We start from the raw sequence: 15789 nt of genomic DNA, 5'->3' as shown, positions 1-15789 counted from the left end.
ACCCAGTTACTTTTTACACAAAAGTAAATTTGAAATGGATCAAAGACCTGAATGTAAGTCATGAAACCATAAAACTCTTAGACAAAACATAGGCAAAAATCTCTTGGACATAAACATGAACAACTTCTTCATGAACATATCTCCTCGGGCAAGGGAAACAAAAGCAAAAATGAACAAGTGGGACTATATCAAGCTGAAAAGCTTCTGTACAGCAAAGAACACCATCAATAGAACAAAAAGGCATCCTACAGTATGGGAGAATATATTCATAAATGACAGAATCCAATAAAGGGTTGACATCCAAAATATATAAAGAGCTCACACACCTCAACAAACAAAAAGCAAATAATCCAATTAAAAAATGGGCAGAGGATCTGAACAGACACTTCTCCAAAGAAGAAATTCAGATGTCCAACAGACACATGAAAAGATGCTCCACATCGCTAGTCATCAGAGAAATGCAAATTAAAACCACAATGAGATATCACCTCACACCAGTAAGGATTGCCACCATCCAAAAGACAAACAACAACAAATGTTGGCAAGGTTGTGGAGAAACGGGAACCCTCCTACACTGCTGGTGGAATGTAAATTAATTCGACCATTGTGGGAAGCACTATGGAGGTTCCTCAAAAAACTCAAAATAGAAATACCATTTGACCCAGGAATTCCACTCCTAGGAATTTACCCTAAGAATGCAGCAGCCCAGTTTTAAAAAGACAGATGCACCCCTCTGTTTATCTCAGCACTATTTACAGTAGTCAAGAAATGGAAGCAACCTAAGTATCCATCAGTAGATGAATGGATAAAGAAGATGTGGTACATATACACAATGGAATATTATTCAGCCATAAGAAGAAAACAAATCCTACCATTTGCAACAACATGGATGGAGCTAGAGGGTATTATGCTCAGTGAAATAAGCCAGGCGGAAAAAGACAAGTATCAAATGATTTCACCCATCTGTGGAGTATAAGAACAAAGAAAAAAAATGAAGGAACAAAATGGCAGCAGACTCACAGAACCGAAGAATGGACTAACAGTTACCAAAGGGAAAGGGACTGGGGAGGATGGGTTGGAAGGGAGGGATAAAGGGAAAATAGTAAAAGAATATTACTATTAGGAGACATAATGTAGGGGGTTGGGACACAGGAAGGGCTGTACAACACAGAGAAAACAAGTAGTGATTCTACATCTTACTACGTTGATGGACAGTGACTGTAATGGGGTATGTGGGGGGCACTTGGTAATGGGAGAAGTCTAGTAAACATAATGTTTCTCATATGACTGTAGATTATGCTACCAAAATAAAAAAATTAAAAAAATAGAAAATAAAAATTAAAAAACTATAATTTTTAATAAGATGATCTATATATGCGATAACTTATTTGCTTTCTGGTGAAACATGATATTAATAATAATACTCTACATTTATGTAAGGATTTATAGGTTGCAAAGCATCTCACTTGTGTGAGGATGATCTCATTCAATTCTCACACCTGTGTGAAGTAGAAATTGTTACCATGTTACAGTTGCAGAATTTGAGACTCAGAGATTAAGTGAGGTCCTCCACATTATGTAACAGATACCTAACTGAGCCAGTGTTTGCATTTCCGAATATTCTCTCAGTTTCCAAGGAATCATTTTAGCAATTATCACCAGGAATGATAAAGCACTATACCGTTGCATACATGACACAATGCTGTGAGTGACTAAGACACGTTCTGGGAGAGAGTAACTTTGATTTGCTTATACCTACTCTTTCCACTGTCCTCTGAGTGATTCATTATGTAGAAGCTGGGCTTTGATGTTTCAGTTAGTGCTTTTCCAACACATCTCCACTCCCTTGATGTAGTCAAGTAATTAAGCACTGATGGAGACTTTGCATGAAGTACTTTTTAATTAGCTACAGTGATTCCCATTATCCAGCCTGGGCTCAGGACCCTTAATATTTGAGCAGACAATCTAGTGCACATAAATGCTTTATTTAATAGTGACATCTGAGATTAAGCTCAGCAAAGGTTTCTGTGGAAACTAACTGCAATACCAAAACTTTCCAAAACACCAAAATGACCCAATTAGAAGATGCAAAAGTAGGTGACAGAAAGAATGCCATCAATAGTAAGGCTTTCCATTAATTCTGTTTCCATTCATTTTCATAAACATGCCTGCATACTCATTAGAAGACTATGGAATTCATTTGATATTCAAGAACCTCAACTAGATAAGAAGCATATAGGAAATGAAAGTTTATGTTGTTCTTCAATAACATTGAAACCAATTTCATAGAAATGCAGAGATTCAAACTGAAAACAAAGTAAGTATACATAAATGTGCACACACAAAGATAATATAGAAAAACACTGCCAAAGTTAAAATTCTAAGGTTTCTGCAGCAGGAAAGATCAATACATTTTATGAATTAATTCCAAATAGAAAAGTTAAACAAGATGTCTGCCTACCTTAGTACTAAAAACAAAGGGAAATATTTCTAGAACTTGACTCCAGAATGAAATGCAAACATAAACATGTTTATTAAAGGTTGTAATCACATAAGAAGCTCTTGAAAATATCTTTGAGAGTTAAGCATGATATAAGAACAATTCAAGAATGTGCAAATTTTTGTTTCCTGCTAAAAATGTTAACCAAGTTCAGACTTTAACCTCAACATTTGCGTGTACTGTGACAATTGAAAACCAAAATATTATTGTACATGGCTGCAAAGTTCTAACTCATTTTGAAAGCTTAGGTCATAAGACATTTTCCTGGAAATCCTCATATAAAGACATCCACGCCCATTTAAGAGGTATAGAATTTTTAATTTTACTAATGAAACACAATGACAAAGTGACATATATAGCTGGCATCACTAATTGGCATCTTAAACTTGACTCATCTGAAATCTAGCGACTGACCCTTTCCCCACCTGCTTTTCCTGCAGCCTTCCCCATCTCAGTCACTGGCATCACCATCTTAAGAGTTGCTCAGAATAAAGTCATTCTTCACAATTCTGTCAGCAAATCCCCTTGGCTCTTATTAAAAATATGCTCAAAATTCAATCACTTTTCTCCACCTTGCTTGCTCCTACCGGGACCCAACCAGTCCACCACACCCACCTGCATTATTACACCAGCTTCCTTACTGCTCTGCTTATGTCCCTCCCCGCTCTGTCCAAACTTAAAAACTGCAGCAAGAGGGATGCTGTCTAGAGAAGGTAAGACAAATCTTGTGTCTGCTGTACTCAAACCCCCCAGGGGTTTCCTACCTCATTCATGGGACAGAGATTAGCTATTTGGCACTTCTCTTCTCTTCCTCCTGGCCCTCAGCCTCCCAAGAAGTCACAGCAAGGAAGTTCTAAAGATTGACTGAATATACATCCACACCAGGCAATTTCTCAGCAAACTGCTGAATCTTACCAAGTCACACATAGAACAACGCATTCAAATATATTGGTATTTAAAAGAGTTTTCTAAAATCAAAATGCAAATATTATTAAAACAAGAAATATTCTATGTAATCTACCATATTCTTACCCTGTTTTAGAAAAAGTCTGTCTGTGATTGTTATTTATCTGTATCATGTGTATGATCTATTTTGATTTGCAGAAGGAGACTATAAGTTTCTCTGGGTAGAGAGTCATGGATCATATGCTTATCTGCCTCCCACTTTTTAAGAATATTGTCTGAATGAATGGCTTATAGGCCTTTTTAATAATATCTGCTCAGAATATTACAGAAAACACATGTCACACCACTGTGCTACAATACAAATTTAGTCACGCATTGAGTCTTTAATGCCTGTCCACGATGCTGTCATCAACCCAAAATGGACACCTGGCTTTGAACAGCACTATGGTAGACCAAAGGTGATGTACTTTGTCCTGTTAGACTATACTGCAAAAGGACAGGGGCAGCGATGTCTCTGTGCAATAATGATAATACTCATAAAAGTTATTTTGTTAAGGAGTCTGGGTATTAGTAGTTCCTGGGAGGTTGGGAGGACACCCAGTGGAGTTTGAAAGACCTGGAATAGGCTGCCCTTCCCTGGCATGCCTCTAGGGAGCAGTGCACGGGAAGCATCTGTCCCAGGGGAACTCCCGTTTACAGATGTGAGGGCAGAGTTTCTTGCCTCCTACGCCTACATACACCCTTGGTGGTGGTGTGGCCCTGGGTGATGTTATCTTCTCCTGACCTGTGTACTGAAACAAGTCATAAAGAAGAAAGAGATCAAACCAGGGCTGCTTATAGACTGATCAAACAAGTCGGTAGCTCACATCTCCTAGGCAGGCCTGCAATAAAATCTCTTCCATATGGCTGGAATACTTAGTACCTGAATTCTCATATTCCATTTCCTTTACTCACAATATCTCTTTTTACAACCTGCTCCACCAGAGACCAAAGCATTCATTCCAGAATTTAGAAACATGAATCTCTGGGCAATACACTTCCCTCCTCACTGTAGCTCTTCTATAAATTAAGATGGCAAGTTAGTCTTTGGATCTCCAGCCCTAGCACCTTCTACTGTCATTCCATAAGCTGTAAGAGGCTGGAGTTGTACCCTCTGAATTGTTATTTTGTGAACACAAGTTACCTGTGCAGATTCTTTTAAAGTTGGGATTTTCCAGAATGTGTCCTGGTAGGCGGCACTGGAACCGATGTTGCCAAAACTCAGGGAACCAGGGATTCCTCGTGTTAGTGTCCAGCCTCAACTTCAGGAAATAATCATCAAATGACCTGACCTCTGGAGACTGCAGCTTTATCGTGATTCCCCCGTTGGCTTCCACCTCATAACCTTCAATGACTTCATCTCTGTCTGCCCATCCATCACTAAAAAATTCAAGGGTTGGGGTGGGGAGAGAGAAAGACAAATGTCTCACAAATAGAGCTCAGAGTTGTGGACAAATGAAGCAATTCAGAGAGGCTGAAAGTCTATTTTAAGCCAACATTGCAACCCAGCAATTTTTTTTCTTTGGTGGAGACTGGAAAGTTGTGAAATCATAATGTCCTGTTTGTTTTTAACAGTAGTGAAAGTGATGATAAAGATGATTACTAATAATTATAAGCACTGACATTTATTGAACACATACTAGATTCTATGTTACTCACTTTTACAGAGTCACAAGATGTTCAGCAACTGTATTGCTGAAGTCCTGGTGGATCCAGGATACGGATCCAGGCAATCTGGCGCCCAAGCCCCATGCTCTTTACAACCAGACCATAAACCCCATTGGTCGCTGTCCAAACCAGAAGAAAAGAAAACCCAGGCACTCAAGGACTTCACAATAAGAGGTCATCAAGGTTTCAAGGTTGCAATCAAGAGCATTGTACGAGCTGAATTATATGAAGTAGAAAATTGGTTTAGCTCAGAAACATGCCAACCACAGATTTTGCTCCTGGACATTGTTCAAACTTGCATTGCTTAGAAGTGACCATATGCTTTCTGCCTCCCCCACTGATGCTATTTCAAAATAACAGCATTAAAGGAAAAGCATATCATTTCCAAAAGAATCCTCTTGCTCACGAAATGGAAGTTCACTGACATCTATTCAGTGGGTTCGAGTTTTTAAAAATTGATCACAAGTCCTGAGTGATTTAGCTCCAATTTAATCCAATGTACATATGAGCCAAGCCAAGCCGCAGGTGCATGGCTGTGATCCCTTCAAGAAAAACTGTACCAGATAGAGTTAAACAGGCAAAGAAGAGTTTATTCAAGACCATTGCAATAGGCGGGAGACTGTAAGCTCAATTCTTCTGAAATAAGAGGTGGAAGGGTCTTTAAGTGTTGAGGTGAGGTAGTGAGAAGGTGATGGAGGACATTGTGGGGAGCTTGGTCTGTGTGATTTGGCATCTGTGCTTGATGATTACCACTCATCTCAGTTAGGCTCCCACCTTACCACAGAAACTGGAGGATGGGGGATTGCTATCACTCATGATGATTACATTTCAAGGAATGGCTACCAGGTCCCAGAGAAAGAAATTACTCTGCTGTAAAACTGGTGAGATGCTGGGAGAAAATTTACATCTCAAAGAAGCAGGGAAAGACTTTGCAGTGTCATGCTTTTTTAAGTAAATGCTCAGAAAATGGAAGGTTAGGGGTCCATAATCAGGAGACACTTGTCTAAGGTTCAATCAAGCTGGAGAACATTAAGATTGTCTTGATCAAAGAGGTGGATTTATTTCTCTACCCACAGAGTTGTGCTCTGCAGTTTTTGGAACATAACCATTTAATCTCAACCAGAGAAAGTGTTTTATCACTTGCTTCTCACAGAGAAAGAAGATGGGTCAAATACATATGACTGGCCGTAGGCCGTAGCTCACTCCTGGTTACCTGAGATCAGTCGAGATAAGTGGGTCCTCCACTTGGCTGAGGTGCAATTCTGTTCCAGAGTCCTCCCAGTGAGCTATGCAGGAGCTGTAGTTTTCAACAGCACAAGGGGTGCAGAAGGCACAGCTGACCTAACATGATCCAGAACTAAAGGGACTTTGAGGTACAGTGTAGTTTAATTAGCTAGACCAGATAATGTCTATATGTTTCTTCTAAATCCACTAGGATAGAGGTTTTGCAGTCTTGCACAGATATATCTCCCCTCCCTCTCTTTCTTCCTTCCTTCTGCATTTACCCAGCACCCACTGTTTACCAGATGCTCTGCTATGCTCAGGATTCGATTGAGAATGAGACATGCTATCTTCTGCCCCACTAGTGTTACAGACTTGTGGGTAAAACAGATGCTAAAACAAGAATTACAGATGCTATAATGGTGAAGAAGAAGTTACTAGTACAATGGGGAAAAGGAGTTTGGGGATTCAACTTAGTCTGAAGTGTATGCAGGCATGTGAGTGTGAGCAGTGAGAGGGTGGCTGGGGATGGCTTTCCTAAGTGATGTCTAAGTTGAGACCCAAAGGTTGAGCAGGCATTCATCAGGTGATATCCTACACATGGTGATGAGCATGGCTCATTCAAGGAATTTAGAGACAGTAGTCCTTGAGCAGAGAGAGAAGTGTGGCAGAAAACAAGGGTGTGGGCATAAATTTCAGCCTAGGAACTGTTAGCCTGAGGACTATAGGAAGCCATCAAAGTGTTGGAAACCTATTACTTAATAAGATAATTCAGCTCTGTTTCCTCACAGTAAATGTCCTGACTATTTTTCTGACAAGTCTTTCTCTACTCACTATCACTGAATATCATGGCCAGTCCAATTGATTAAAAAGAAAAGAAGATTTATTTATCTTTTCATATGCTCAGTCTACTTAGAAAGGCTTGACCTCATTTAATTATTTAAATATATTCACATTCATATCATAACTGCATTTACAGCAGTTTGAAGACCTTAGCTGTAGTTCATGTCATACTGAAAAGAGGGATAAAAATAAAATCGGTTAGGCTTTCAAGAAATTCTGCCTGTAAGTATATATTTTAGAATCAAACTGACTTACAACTTGAAAAATTGAATTGTTTTCTGACATGAAGTTTAGACTTAAAGTGTCTTTGTCCCTAAAGTTTAATATTATGTGAGTGCATGTGTGTGTGTATGTGAACAAGAAATCTACAATTTTTAAAAGTGTATGAAGTAAGCCTTCTGTAATGTTTATTTGCATTGCTTTTTTAAAAATCATTCTCAGTTTATAAAAGCAAGTATCATATGTCAGTGCTAGAAGCAGAGAAAGTGTGAGCTCCTCCCCTTTTTCCTACCAGCACATAGGAGCACATTACAGGAGTAAATCTTGGTCTGTGAATATAGACACTTTGAAGTCATATAGCTCAATGGGGTGGAGCCCTAAATCCCTTTTTCCATTGATCAAAGCCCCTCCTCCTTCCCGTAGATGACCCCATTCCAGAAATTAGAGTTGTTGTTAAATCCAAGAAATCATAAAATTAAGGAGAACCAGGCTGTGACAGAGAAAATAGTCAACCAATATTACACCGTGAATACCTTCGAAGAGTTATAAGTTTTATGCAATATCTGAAATCTTATCAGCAGTAAGGTGTTAGGGAATGCTACCAAAGAAAAAGCCCCTGAAAACCATATATAAAGCAATGGCTGGCTCTTATACATTTAAATAATTTCATCTATGTGTCACTTGTCAAAATATGGCTACAGGAAATTTTAAAGAATTTTCACTGTTTAGTTGTATTGGAGTTGTCCACAGGGGTATTGTTTTGGTAGATTCCCTGTGAAGTACACTTGAAAACAGGGAGCCAAGGAGCTCACATGATAGGTTTTGTCTTTGGTCATTGATATTGTTGACGGGGGTGTTGATGGCGGTGGTGCTGATGGTGGTGGTGGCAGTGTAGACCAGAGGTTTCCTGCAGGCACCTGCTCACCCTAAGTGTCTGGAGTGAATCCTGCTGCGCTGGGTGCTGCCCAGCCTCAGTCAGCACTCAGCTCTCCCTGAGGCACAGTCACAGCCTCCAGCAGCTTCTGCTGCCCATCTGTTTCCCAATTATGAGTTCCTTTTCCTATCTGATGTCTGGAAATTAAACTGCACAATGTGGATGAACAGTATGAATGTCTAACAGAAAGCTTTCTTAAGTATTCCTCACAAATATGCAAGAATCCTTATTTCCTATCCCCCTCAACATTTTCACACAGCAGTTCCTTCACAACACTGTTCATCTCTTCCCACAAAATCATTGTTCTCATCCCTGAGAAATTTCACAAACCATGCTTGAATAAGCTTTCTTTTACTTAGTAAATTCTGATATTAACAACAGAAAAATATTATTTCTAATTCTACCAATTATAACTTAACAGGAGCTCTGTTATTTTGGCATTATATCAGTTTAAAGAAATTAATAAGCAAATTGATAGTAAAAAACACTAATAACAACAGTATTCATTTTACAAATGGTTCAAAAGCATTTTATAAAATCCTATTTATATTCATTTAAAATAATTACAATCTAGAGAGTAAAGCAATTTTATTTTTGTTATGAGCCCAAGTACTATATTTGTAACTAATAATAAAACTATAATTTAAAAAAATTCCAGAGATTACCATATAACTGAGAAAACAGAAAAGTCTGATAAAAATATTTTCAAAGACATATATAAACAAGTACTAAATTCTATAAATTACAATGCTAATCATATTTACAAAGGTGGAAAAAATATAATTTAAGTCAGGGATTGTCAATTGTGGGCAATTTAATGGAGATAATGGCAGCTTTTAAAATAATGATTTAGACTGATTTTATTCATTCACCATTTACTCACTAAGAATTTTGTGTCAGTTGGGCATCTTGCTCACTGTGGATCCATTTCTAGAAAAGGCAAGGCCCCTGTTCTCAAGGCAATGACAGGAGTGGAGAAGACTGGCCACACAAATCCACAGAGACTTAGAGGAAAGGAGGAAAGGCTAGGGAAGCATAGAAAAGGACAGGAGATCATGTCAAGGGAGATTTTGCCCGAGGGGAAGTAATATCTAAGATAAAACTTAAAGGGTGAGTTAGAGTTACACAGGTAAAGGGGTAATGGAAGAGAGACCAGATAAAGGGGGATCAAAGCTTTCAAACAACAGCAAAGCCGTTCAGTTTACTTAACATATAAGGTAAAGACTGACCGGACAAGCAGGTTGAGATCTAGAAGAACACTAACCTCCTCGTTAACGGTTTGAGGTTTGATTGCCAAGGTGGTGAAAAACTACTCAGATTTTAATCAGGGAAATGAGGTGAATAGATTTGTTTCAGAAAGGTGGTTCTAGAAAGTACCTGGAGTGTCGGGACTTGGGAATGTTCTTTGTTCTGGAATTCTCAAACAAAGCTGTGGACACACCTATGTGCACACACAGGCTAATCACATTATAATATGAAGGTGCAGTGGTAGTGTTGATGAACCAGGAATCAAGGTAGTGGTCACAACTACTTTGTATTTAATTTTAAAATTCATTGCTGCCACAGGTGCTTTATTTAGTTATCTGGGAGAGGCACTGAGAGGTCACTCAGCCCCCTGAAAAGCAGAGGAGAGGGCAGGGGGTATGTTCATGTGTCACTGTCCTCTACTACTGGAATTAGAATTCAGACAGAAGCCTTACCAGCCGTAGGGTGTTTTGGTAGAAAACTGACCAAAGTGGAGGACAGAATGGGAAGACATCAAAAGCAAAAGAGGAAGAATGAAATTCTCAAGGAACCGAACCTCCATGTAAAGATCTAGGTCTGAAGTGTCATCTCTTTTCCCATCCTCTCCTCACCCCTATCCCACTGGCACCCTGAGTCTGGAATCATCAGCTACCTGGAGACTTGAGACTGTCCTCTTTTAGCAGAAATGGAGGGCATCTACTGATACACGTTGTGCACAACCATCCACATGCGGAAGCCATTTTCTAAACCTTCTACACACGATTTTTAATGTGTCAATGAAAATTTCAAGCTATTGTGAAAGAAGGGCGCCCAATGAGGGAAATCACTTGTGGACAACTAGGTCTGTTTTCTTCCCTCCCGTTCTACTGCTAAGGCAGTACCCTACTCCGTTTCTCATTCAACTAGTCCTGAGAGACAATATGAAACAGGAATTTACTACTTAAGCTTTCTAAGCATCCATTTCCCCACCTATAAAATGGGGATGGAAACATACCAACCTCTTAGAGATGTGTGAGAACTAAATTAGACAATTTATGTAAAAACACTTAGCACAAGATCTAGCATATAACGGTCTTACTAGATGTTAACAGTTCCTTATCATACCATCTCTTTAGGATCCTATCAAGGTACTGAACTATATCTACATATGAGAAAGGCTTCTCTACAAAAGTGCTACTCAATGTGGTGCAAAGATTGGTGCCAGTTCATAAACTGCTAGTTACCAAACAGGAGGTAACTACAGATACTGAGAGTAAGCATTTAGAAAACCTATAGCAGTCAGACATTATTGCAGGTTTTAAGAACATAAAAAGTGGACTCATATCATTGAATAGGGTATAAACATTTGTTTTCAAATTCATATTGCAAACTGCCTGTGGCTCAAGCTGCATGCATGTCATATGCAGTAAAACCATGTTACAATGTGTGACATTTTGAGGTTATTTTGCCAACTGTAACTCAAAATGTATAAATATCTGGTAATTATATAAGCACTAATTCTTATAAATATGCTTTTACAAAAACACTTTAAATTTTAATCAAGCCCATTTTATAATTTATCATATAAGATTACTTTCTAAATTAGGGAAATACAATTTTCATTATTTACTTTAACTCTAGTTATATAAGGCCATACAAGTTTCACTGGGCTTTTTATTTTTACAAGGAAAAGACACAATCTGCTGGAAGTGGCAACAATATTATTCAAATGTGGACAATGGAAGTGAATCCATAGAAATGAGGGCAAAACAGGAGATTGAATGAAATTTAAGAAAATATACCAGTTCATATCTTGAATTTGGTTTTTATCCCTAATTGATGGCAAAGTACTGAAACCATAATGTATTACTTGTGGAAACATTTTAACTGATGAATTTGTGAAATCATCAAAACTTACTAATCATTTAAACACAAAACATAAGGATTAAAATTAAAACCAAAATAATCCTCTGAAAGAAAAGGTATTGAATTAAACTGATAGAAGCATATTTCAATATTCTACATAAAAAATTAGTGTCTCAAGGGTTTTACGGGAAGTGACATTTTGGGTTGCTAAGACTAAACTGCTCATACATTTGCCAAGACATGAGTGAATAACTGTGTCAAAGATATTTGCTTAGAAATGTTTGTGACTCTGGTAAAGAAGGTAACCCAAGCACTACTTTATGATGTCATCATTGCTTGATGATTTCTGAAACCGCATAATGATGTGGAAAACCAACTCATTGTATCAATAAAGCTGGCAAAGCATTCTCTCACTGTAACTTCATGAATATGTAGATGTTGCTTATGGGGCAGTTCTTTATTACATGGGCCGTTTGAAAATGAAGATTTGAAGGAAGATATCTCTGTTCTTTATTTAAATTCTCTTTCAGCTTCACTGTTGAGAAACTCAATTAGCTCTAAATTTTATAAAATTATGAAGAGTGATTCTGTCAACCAACCAATGTGGTTGGCAGTTTAAGTCTTGAATGGGAATATTCGGTATGGCAACTGCCAACACCAGGGAGACATTCTGGAGGAGCTGCCTGACTTAGAAGCTTGTAAGAGAATGTAAATCAATCTAATGCTTCATTCAGGGGAAAAGTTTTTATTTTTTTTTTTAAAAAAAGGTCAGCTGAAGTAAACATGCTTGGTGACATACTACACATTTTTTAGTTATGTAACAATCAATGCACAAAAGGTGGCTTTCACTGGTTCATCAGAACTGATTGTTAGCATTTTTTTGAATGCTGCATCCAGTAACTGTACAATGGTAGGGAGAAACTATCCATCATGGGGATATATATGCCAAGGAAATGAGCAAATGCTACAAATTACGGCACCTTTTGTATTGTGTTTTTTCCCCACAGTCAGTTATGATAATATGGAATAGACATTATTGATATTGAGGGATGAAGATACGACAAGAGTGTTTGAGCTGCAGAATGAACTCTTTGTGTTTCTAACGGAGAAGTCAGTTTAGTCCCAACATTTAAACATATCAATAGGAAAGCCTGACTTATTCTTTTGACTGATATCTGTGATATATTTAATGATCTTTATATGTCCATGAAAAGAAATAATTCAATATTTTTTCCAAATAGATGAGAATAAAGGGCAAAATTAAAGTCAGAAATTTTGAAGTTGGTTTAACAGATTGCTATGTCACAATTTTAATTGAAAAACTATCAATACGTTGAAAAGGATCTTGAAATCATCTGCAAATGTTGTCAATAAACACTTCATGAATTCGACTGCCTTAGTCTCCTTGGGTTGCCATCACAAAATACTACAGACTGGTGGCTTGCTTAAACAACAGAAATTTATTTTCTCATAGTTCTGGAGAAGAGGAGCCCAAGGCCAAGTTTCTAAATGATTTACTTTCTGGTGAAAATTCTCTTCCTGGCTTGCAGATTATGTCTTCACATGGCCTTCCCTCAGTGCACACACACACACACACACAGAACAAGCTCTCTAGTCTTTTTTTTCTTATAAGATACAAACCCAACTGAATCAGGCTCCCATTCTTATGACCTCACTTAATTACCTCCCTAAGAACCCAGTTTTCAAATACAGTTCACACTAATCAAATGGTTGTTAACAACAATAAAATTCTGTATAGGGGAGTCAATGCTCAATGCACAATCATTAATCCACCCCAAACCTAATTTTCACCAGTCTCCAATCTTCTGAAGCATAACAAACAAGTTCTTAAATGGAGAACAAATTCTTACATAGTGAATAAGTTACATGGTGAACAGTACAAGGGCAGTCATCACAGAAACTTTCGGTTTTGATCATGCATTATGAACTATACACAATCAGTTCAAATATGAATATTTGTTTGATTTTTATACTTGATTTATATGTGGATACCACATTTCTCTCTTTATTATTATTATTTTTAATAAAATGCTGAAGTGGTAGGTAGATGCAAGATAAAGGTAGAAAACATAGTTTAGTGTTGTAAAAGAGCAAATGTAGATGATCAGGTGTGTGCCTGTAGACTATGTGTTAATCCAGGCTACACAAGGGCAATAAAACATCCACAGATGCAGAAGATTTCTCTCAAAACAGGGGTGGTGAGGTTCTAAGCCTCACCTCTGTTGATCCCCATTTTCTCACCTGATGGCCCCCCTGCGACTGTGCCTGTCTTAGGTTGTTCCTCCCTTGAGGAATCTTACCTGTCTCTGGCTAACCAGGCATCTTCCGGGGCCATACAGGGAAATGTAAAGTTGGAAAGTGAGAGAGAAGCCTTATTGTTTAAAAAGGTTAGCTTTTTACTTCTTTGCATATTTATGCCCTGTGGCTTCTATGCCCAGCATTTGTCTTGGGGTATCTTTACCACTTGGAAGAATTATGATACACGGTAAATTCTATATGAGGCACGAATTCTATCTAAGGGTTGTAATTAGGAAGGAAGAAGAAAAGCTATAGAAGTAGCAGGAGGAAGAAAACATGGGAAGATTGATTATTTCTTTGACATATCTTCTTGTAGAGTAACTTTAGCATGTATAGGTTTTAAACCACTAATTAAATTGCGCACACACATTAACATAATAGGAATATAGTTACATAACCAAAGCAGACCTATAATTGCCAGCCATCTCCAGTGAAACCAAGAAAACCAGTTAGGCACCGTAGGCATTTGTGAAAACTTATCTATGATATGGTGGATATTGTCCAACTGAACTTGAACAGTCTGAGAGAAACCAGACAAATTAATACAACCCATTCCTGGGGACTGTTCACATCCCATATGTTCTTTTAACAGTAGGTAGTCTGTAGTTGTAAGATTTTGGAGCGCTACAATTTGCACTTCTCCTAATTCTTGGTTGAGTTCCAACAGTATAGATCCAGTCAAATTTGTTGTTTTACTGTATGCACAGGCCAGCTTAGATATCTCCTTCTTCATTCCCATGACAAGTTCAGGAACCAGTGGGATGAGTGCATCTACAGCTGTAGCAGCATGTGGATCTTTGTTGGGGTTTTTTGATGATCATCATCTGGTATGAGTCTTCCAGGGAGTGCTGATGTTGGAAATTCTTCTTCATATTATATCTTAGTTGATTTTCTGGGTAGCCAAATTAGGCTTTGATACTCTGTATAAACACAGACAGACCCTTTGCCTACACTTTTATATGCCCTTTATACCATTGTGTAGAACTCATAGGAGGTCACCACACAGGAACTGCTTTTTTTTTTTTTTAAGAGAAAGGAATATTATCAGAAAAATCTACCTCCATAGCCGATCATCTGACACCCTTTAGGAGGTCAAAATTAAGGACATTTAAAGCATGCATTAATCATTGATTTACAGTTAGTTTTATCCTATCAGGGAGTAATCCCCCACCCTTTTTTTTTTATCATTAATCTACACTTACATGACGAATATTATGTGTACTAGGCTCTCCCCTATACCAGGTCCCCCCTATAAACCCCTTTACAGTCACTGTCCAACAGCATAGCAAAATGTTGTAGAATCACTACTTGTCTTCTCTGTGTTGTACAGCCCCCCCTTTCTCCCACCACCCCCCATGCATGCTAATCTTAATACCCCTTTTCTTCTTCCCTCCACCTTATCCCTCCCTACCCACCCATCCTCCCCAGTCCCTTTCCCTTTGGTACCTGTTAGTCCATTCTTGGGTTCTGTGATTCCACTGCTGTTTTGTTCCTTCAGTTTTTCCTTTGTTCTTATACTCCACAGATGAGTGAAATCATTTGGTATTTCTCTTTCTCCGTTTGGCTTATTTCACTGAGCATAATGCCCTCCAGCTCCATTCATGTTGCTGCAAATGGTAGGATTTGCCCTCTTCTTATGGCTGAGTAGTATTCCATTGTGTATATGTACCACATCTTCTTTATCCATTCATCTATCGACGGACATTAAGGATGCTTCCAATTCTTGGCTATTGTAAATAGTGCTGCGATAAACATAGGGGTGCATCTGTCTTTCTCAAACTTGATTGCTGCGTTCTTAGGGTAAATTCCTAGGAGTGGAATTCCTGGGTCAAATGGTAAGTCTGTTTTGAGCATTTTGATGAACCTCCATACCACTTTCCACAATGGTTGAACGAATTTACATTCCCACCAGCAGTGTAGGAGGGTTCCCCTTTCTCCACAGCCTCGCCAACATTTGTTGTTGTTTGTCTTTTGGATGGCAGCCATCCTTACTGGTGGGAGGTGATACCTCATTGTAGTTTTAATTTGCATTTCTCTGATAATTAGTGAT

The 15789-nt window shown here is 38.3% G+C and overlaps 1 protein-coding gene across 6 annotated transcripts in view; it reads right to left on the bottom strand.

Moving 5' to 3' along the window:
- GRM1 (glutamate metabotropic receptor 1) overlaps positions 1–15789 on the bottom strand; it is a 381899-nt gene that overhangs the window by 108901 nt on the left and 257209 nt on the right. For all 6 annotated transcript variants that reach the window (XM_073219717.1, XM_073219716.1, XM_073219719.1 and 3 more), the window contains one exon: positions 4590–4825. In XM_073219717.1, the coding sequence (XP_073075818.1) occupies positions 4590–4825 (236 nt within the window). The remainder of the gene's footprint in view (positions 1–4589; positions 4826–15789) is intronic.

Source organism: Manis javanica, chromosome 13 (genome assembly GCF_040802235.1).
Source record: "Manis javanica isolate MJ-LG chromosome 13, MJ_LKY, whole genome shotgun sequence".
NCBI lineage: Eukaryota > Metazoa > Chordata > Mammalia > Pholidota > Manidae > Manis > Manis javanica.
This window is presented reverse-complemented; position numbering and strand designations above follow the sequence as displayed.